This window comes from Colletes gigas, unplaced genomic scaffold, assembly GCF_013123115.1.
Source record: "Colletes gigas isolate AHSC1104 unplaced genomic scaffold, ASM1312311v1 Colletes_gigas_Sc00045, whole genome shotgun sequence".
Taxonomy (NCBI): domain Eukaryota; kingdom Metazoa; phylum Arthropoda; class Insecta; order Hymenoptera; family Colletidae; genus Colletes; species Colletes gigas.
The window spans coordinates 353,820-361,388 of record NW_025106674.1 but is presented as its reverse complement, the minus strand read 5'-3'; the positions used below and the strand labels follow the sequence as shown (position 1 = coordinate 361,388).

The 7,569-nt window shown below is 43.5% G+C and overlaps 2 protein-coding genes across 2 annotated transcripts; both read left to right on the top strand.

The window, feature by feature from the left end:
* The first annotated feature begins 866 nt into the window (after nt 1-866).
* On the top strand, nt 867-1,868 carry LOC122403159. Its single transcript, XM_043406512.1, has one exon. It carries the CDS (start codon nt 867-869, stop codon nt 1,866-1,868), a length of 1,002 nt encoding a protein of 333 aa, XP_043262447.1.
* Nucleotides 1,869-3,114: 1,246 nt separating this feature from the next.
* LOC122403158 (jerky protein homolog-like) lies at nt 3,115-4,326 on the top strand. Its single transcript, XM_043406511.1, has one exon. The coding sequence runs from the start codon at nt 3,115-3,117 to the stop codon at nt 4,324-4,326; it is 1,212 nt and encodes a 403-aa protein (XP_043262446.1).
* The last annotated feature ends 3,243 nt before the right edge of the window (nt 4,327-7,569 follow it).

The following is a 7,569-nucleotide window of genomic DNA, read 5'->3' as shown; positions in this document are numbered from 1 at the left end:
GATAGTAACTATGTATCAAATTTCAGGTAATTCCGACATTTCTTTCGCATATGTGTGAGCTATATCGGAGCCGCCATTTTGTTTTTTTTAATTATGACTTTTGATTCGTAATCAGCAACCTCGATAGTAACTATGTATCAAATTTCAGGTGATTCCGACATTTCTTTCGCATATGTGTGAGCTATATCGGAGCCGCCATTTTGTTTTTTGTAATTATGACTTTTGATTCGTAATCAGCGACCTCGATAACCCCTACCTACAAATTTTTAGCTAAATTGAAGAACTCCTTCATATTATGGCCAACTTTTCGGCATTTGGGACCACTGTGCGACCCCTGGACGGACTGCGAATGGTAGGCTCGTTCGGTATAACAATTGCCAATTAACACGGGTTCAATTTCCTCTCTTTACCGATCCTTACTTCGAATAAGACATATCTCTGAAAAAAGACACGAACGCGAGCATATCCGACAACCACGATATCCGAATACGCGAGTTGAAAAATAAACGGCGCACATTCAAGAGCCAAATGACAATGTTCGGGCATTACTTGGACTTTTTCAAAGACAGCGAGACGGAACGCGTAAAATTGTCCGAACGACTTATGCGCATTCGCGGACAGTTCGAAACCTTCAATCGAGTCCAAGACGAGCTGGGCAACATTGACAATTATGAAGAAGTCGAAATTGAGAGAAACGCCGCGACCGACATCTACGATAACGCAATTTCAAGAGCAACCGTGATGCTCAATTGACTTGCGAGCGCCGCGGTTTCTTCAAAGGCGGGAGAAAATTCGAGTCCCGCGAATTGCAGCAATGGAAGCTGCAATCCACGTCGTTGTGCTCACTGCCGGTACATTTGCCAAAGATGAGCCTACCGAAATTCAACGAACGAATCAAATCATGGCTCACGTTCAAGGACGCGTTTAATAATCTCATCCATTTGCAACCGGGGCTAAGTAAAATACAAAAATTGCAATACCTACAGCTGTCGTTATCCGGAAAGGCTGAAGCGACGATCAGCGCTTTCACGATTTCAAACGAAAACTACGAAGCGGCGTGGACCCACTTAAGCGAAATGTACGATAACCGACGCGCACTGGTACTACGTCACGCGGCCCTGGTCCACGATTCACCAGCAATGCCCGATCACAGGTCCGACTCGATACACGACCTAGTGAATCACGTACAATTGCACATTCGATCCCTGCAAGCCCTCGGTCGTTCACGGGAAAACATCGCGCAAGATTTAATTACTAGCATCATTGTCTCGAAGATGGACGACGAAACCAAAAGAAATTGGGAACGCACGCTCTCCGACACCCAAATTCCCAAACTCGATGAGGTAATTAAATTCATGCACAACGCGACACATCAGAAGGAACAATTCGAAACGACAAATCGCGCAACGCAAAATACATATCGAAACGCGATTTCGTCGCCGATTCAATCGCGACCGTACAATCTTCGCCCGCGTTCTCCGAAGGCACAGTATCAGAAGATAAAGACGTACGATATGAAAACGTCGACACAGGAACCACCGCACGCGAATTTCGATCAGCGCGAAAATTATCCGAAACGTCAACCGCCGTCACCGCGTCCGCAACGAAGAACGTCGACCGCCGGTTTATCGTGCAACATCTGCAATTCGGAAGGACACGCAGAATATTTCTGCAGACGGTTCTTCGAGATATCGGTCATCTATCGAATCGACGCTGCGCGTAAGGCCGATCTTTACACGAATTGCTTACGTCCAGGTCACAGAAGCGAGGATTGCCGCGGTGGCACATGCCAAGTGTGCAATCAGCGGCACAACACAAAATTATACCAAGACGAAAAATACCCTGGATCGACGGAATCAAAACAGTGACAAACACGGAACGCCGCGAAGCAAAACGGGAAGGGGTCACCGGTCGCCGCATCATCCACCGATCTCCCAGCGCACGGCCTCTTAGCAACGGCAATGGTCGAAGTATACGACAGGGAGCGCAGAGCAATCGAGACAACTCTTGCGATGAGCTCAGTTAATTTGCACTGTTCACACGCGAGGAGACGAACTAGTATGGGCGTAAATCACACTAGGGAAATCGCTGCTACTGACTTTGGCGATTGCGCAATCGTGCCCACACACCACGACAAGGTATCAGCTATAATGGGGGGTACGACACCCGAAGGAGAAGGTGCAAATTCGAATCGAGATGTCAACCAAAGCGAGCTTGCGGCTGTGGCCGCAACAGCAAGTGTTCGTAGTGTTCTCGTCGAATCAAATATTCATTTTTCGTTTGAATCATTTAACACTAGATCTACCAAGGAGGTCAAAATGACTTGTTTGGGATTTCTTATACTTATTATTCATTTCCAACCCATTTTGTTTCCTAAAATTTTGAATGACTTTTTCTAAAATATGCAAAGAATTAATTCTGTAAAGCAGTTTTCTTTTTTTTTGTCTTTTTGATATCAAATTTTATGCAGTATACCTCCATTAGGGCGGTCCTTATTTTTCGACCATAAAATTTTTTGCATGCCGCCCCCTAAATTTTTTCCATTTCATGAAGAAATAATTTGCGCAAAATTTGAGATCGATTGAAGGTCGGGAAGACGTGGCACATCGCATGCGAAGTTTTGAAATAGAAGTAACCGCGCGCTAAGCGTAAGGAGTGGCGTGTTTCTGAAAATTTCAATGAAATATTTCATATTTTGAGGACTATAACATAATTCTTTACTTATTTAGATATTGTTCTGTTCGTACCTGCATTAAAACCCAAGTTCCATTTGTACAATATAAGACTAACAGTATTGTCTCTCTATAGCCGCGCGTGTCAGGACCGGGCGCACGCAACTTGAGAGACGAGTGGTCTATTCGGCTTTCTTTGATTTCACGCTCGAACGCTCAAGGCGGATGGGGCAGCGAGAACTGGATTTTTTGCTCGTCGCTCGGCGGAACCGATTTTTGGAAGGACAGAATGTGATATTCCCTCTCACGCGTATTCGGTACATGTAGACGCGTGTGTTGTGTTGTGTGTGTTACGGGCGCGGGTGCACATCGTGTAATACACACATTTTTTTTATATCTTTGTGTTTATCTGGTGCGTGAGTGAATTGACGTGTCAGTGGTAATGGCTGCCAACAAAACTGACAAAAAGATAATCTTTTTGTCTCTGAAACAAAAAACTGACATTTTAGAAAATTTAGAATTTGGTGCTTCGGTTAAATTTTTGGCCCAAGAATATGGTGTTCATAAGAGCACAGTTCGGAGAATTCGTAGGGAAGGAACGAATATCCGTAATTTTGCAGATCAGGGGTCCCAAATATTACAATGGAAAAACCGGAGGAAACCAAAACATGACGACCTTGATAGCAGTTTGTATAAGTGGTTCCTTGAAAGACGAACGTTAGGAGATCCACTGTCGGACCTCCTGCTTCAGGAAAAGGCAATGGAGCTTTACAACGTAATTGGTGGAACGTCGTCGTTTACGGCAAGTAGAGGCTGGCTAACGAAATTTAAAAGACAGCACAACATTCGTCTACTTCATGTGCATGGAGAAGCAGGAAGTGCAGATGAGGAAGGTGCACAACGTTTTTTAATTAACTTTGCGAAGAAAGTAGAGGAAGAAGGCATCGAGGGACACAATATTTACAACATGGACGAAAGTGGTTTAATGTGGAAGGCTGTTCCTTCGAAAACTTTGGTCCATGGTGAAGAACAGAAAATTGAAGGCAAAAAAATGGAAAAAGACCGCGTCACTATTGGCTTCTGTGCTAATGCGACTGGACCATACAAATTGCCACTTCTATTTGTTTATAAATATCAGAATCCGAGAGCCTTAAAAAATTGTGGCACGTTGCCAGTAGTCTATACGTTCCAAAAGCAGGCTTGGGTCAATAGACAAATTTTTGCAGACTGGTATGAGAACCACTTTAAATCAAGTGTCAAACAGCATCAATTGGAGAATAAATATCAAGGGAAGACAATTTTGCTGGTTGATAATTGTCAAGGCCACATAATTGAAACAGACGATGAAGAGGAACAGTTTGAAATTATTTTTCTGCCTCCAAATACTACATCAATTATACAACCGATGGATCAAGGGATTATTGCAAAATTAAAAAAACGTTACAGACACAAAATGTTGCGCCACGTATTGACATTTCCGGGTCGACTTAATAAATTCTATTCTAGATTCACAATAAAGGATTGCATATTTTTAGTTCGCGATGCCTGCGAAGATGTCACCAGCAATGATATTAGGAATGGCTGGAACAAAATTTTTACAAAAGACTCTGAGAATTCTTCGGAAGATGTATTGAACACGACAATAGATTCGTAAATAAGCGAACTAATCCAAACAATAAATGGCGAACCAATTAATCAGAAACTGTTAAACGACTTCTTTTTATTATTGGATCAAGTGGAAAACATGGATATTACGGAACAAGAAGGGGAAGCAGACATAGAAGAAGAAATAGAAGGAGGAGACGAACGGCATGAAGAAGAAGAGAAAGAAGAGCAGCACCGAGAAGAAGAAGCAGTAACGGAGTTAGAAACTTCACAAGAGTTACCGATTGATCAAGCCACGAAAAGCCTTGAAGAACGAAAACTGAGGGAGTTACATTGGATAGACACCCTCATTAAGAACTGGGGCAATAATAAACCCCATGTACAAATAATGGGCGAGGCATTCAAAAAAATATTGGAGGCAGAAGCCTTGCCAGAAAATTAAATACTTTGAGAATGGTATATGTGTAAACAAATTTGCAGTAAGAATAAATAGTGCGCACTAATTTAATTCATCATTAACGATGAAATTAAATTTCAACCGTTTTACAGGACACCAACTTCACCAACGTGGTGACCAATCGTGAGTCGTTGAAGCCTTCTTCCAAAAACCACTAATCATTAGAAAAAGGTAAGTTACATATGTGCACTTAACCTTCCAGCGAGCGCGCTGTCGTAAAATTTACGACAGAAGTGCCTAATCGCTTTCCTCACTTTTACTACTTAGTCGCGAGTATTGAGCTCTCAGCTTTCGACTGTCAGTATGTTCAGGGTCGGTATAGCGAGCGGGTTTATGATACGGACGTGATTTCTCCGCTATTTTTGAGGATTAGGCTTTCAAGACATTTTTACTTGATAAATTAGAATACGGTCATTAAGGAACCTCCAAACTCTATACGGGACTTGGAATCCTGGGAGTTCTTCCTTGCCTCAATAGCGATTGACGTATCGTAAACCCGCGTTGGCGCACAGCTGCGGACCACCGGGGTCTTGCAGTCGTTGGGCATTTCCCAAAAAGTTAATAATAATGCAGCGTTCTCGCTCACTCCTGCATGGTCTACCTGGACACTGGACGGCAGGGTGGGCGGGAATGCTGCAAATTGTTAGAAACCGCCCTGCCAAGGTGACGACGATGAGGATTGGCTTGACCAATCCTCCCTCCGGTAGGCAATGTTCGTCGTTGTCACCTTGGCAGGGGAAACCGAGGTTTCACTATGGGGAAATTCAGGACGGAGGAGCAGATTAATTTCGACAAGTAACATCGTCAATAGTTAGTATCGAATATTTGTTCGTGGCCGAAACACAGTATCTCAAAGATTACAGACGTATCGCGTGCGCGCACAAGTGTTTGCTATCCGAGAAATTTTCGTTGAACGTAAATTTTACGACACGCGCCTTCAAGTGTAAGTATATGAAATAAACTACTTTTTTCTGATTTCTTCCTCATTTATATCGTTTCTTTTATAGCTCAAGGTATTTTTTCATTTCAGACGTACCCCATTATGGCTTGTAGGCCGCTTACACAAAATGAGCGAGAAAAAATCGCTCAAGATTTATTCGATGAGCCAGAACAAGATGATGAGACTTACTTTCCCTCGAGTGACAGCGAGTTTTCGGAAGAAGAAATCGAGCAACAAACTGAACAGAGTGCTACCGAACAAGGAAACACTTCAGACGAATCTGAAGAGGACCATGAAGAAACCATGGAAGAATTTTTCATTGGAAAAAATAAATCTACAAAATGGCGTAAGACAACATACCGTGTGTCTGGAAAAACTAAGGGGATAAACGTAGTCACGGTACCCATGGGTCTGACTCATCGAGCACGTGGTATTGAAAATGAATTGGATGCGTTTTTCCAAATTATCGACATTTCTATGATTGACGACATTTTGAAGCACACAAATATGCATATCGATCAGCTTAGACTTGATCACCAATACTCTAGAGATCGGGACTGTAAAAACATCGACAGGTATGAATTTATGGCATACTTGGGTCTACTATATTTGATCGGTATAAAAAAATCTCACCACGCAAATGTGAAAGAGATCTTTTCCAGTGACGGTACCGGAATTCAAATAACAAGAGCTGTCATGAGTTACAAGAGATTTCTCTTCACCACCCGCTGCCTGAGATTCGATGACAAGAATACCAGAATCGAAAGGAAGAAAGTTGACAAACTGGCAGCAATACGTGACTTCTTCCAAGCTTTCGTCAACAACTGCAAGTTATCATTCAACTTGAGCGAATATATTACAATCGATGAGATGCTGCATCCATTTAGGGGTCGTTGTAGCTTCATCCAATATATTCCTAGTAAACCAGCGAAATACGGGCTGAAGATTTTTGCGTTATGTGATGCCAAAAGTTTTTACACATCCGTTCTAGAAATATATTGCGGAAAACAACCCGATGGACCACTTGCGGCCTCTAATACCCCAACAGATATTGTAAAGCGGCTAGTCACTCCGATAGAAAACTCAAAGCGGAATTTGACTATCGATAATTGGTACACAAGTGTACCACTCGCTGATTATTTGCTTACAAAAAAAATAACGGTTTTGGGCACAATGAGGAAAAACAAATTTGAAATCCCAAAACAATTCTTGCCAGACAAAAGCAGGACTGTTGAATCCACTCTTTTTGGTTTCCAAAAGGACAAAATGTTAGTGTCCTATGTACCTCGGAAAAATAAATCTGTAATATTGCTCTCAACATTACATGACGACAACGAAATGGATCCCGACACCAAAAAGCCTCAGGTTATACTGGACTACAACGAAACCAATGGCGGAGTGGATACTGTTGTAGCGACTTCGTCGCCACTACGCCTCTGCCGAAAAACCGTATTATATTGTAGGGGCTTGTACGAGCCCGGTCAGGGTCGATGGGCGCACATGGCGACCACCGGTGCGAGCCCGGGGTTTTCCGGCGGTCAGGAGGAGTCATCGGCGTTGGCCACGCGGCCGAAACACTTTTCCCGCCGAATTTGGCGTCGGTTTTGTGCGAAACAGGCATACGCGCTGTCCTTGTCCTAGACCGGGTATAAAACCCCGGCAGGACAGAGGGCAAGGAAGCGATCACCGACCGCTGGAGTGAGCAGTCGTTGCAAAGAATATCCAGAACCAAAGCGAGCGCTAACGAAAGACCTAGCAACCAAACAGCAAACAAACCGAGTGGGCGGAGGAGCCGGCAAGCAGCCCCCACTGATCAACTTACTGAAGGACCAAAAAACCTTACGCATCACACGACCTGAGCGCAAAGAAGGGACCAGGCCCACGCTGGCCGACAA

Excerpts from the sequence above, each read along its gene's own strand:
- LOC122403158 (XM_043406511.1), top strand. The coding sequence starts at position 3,115 with ATGGCTGCCAACAAAACTGACAAAAAGATAATCTTTTTGTCTCTGAAA.
- LOC122403159 (XM_043406512.1), top strand. The coding sequence starts at position 867 with ATGAGCCTACCGAAATTCAACGAACGAATCAAATCATGGCTCACGTTC.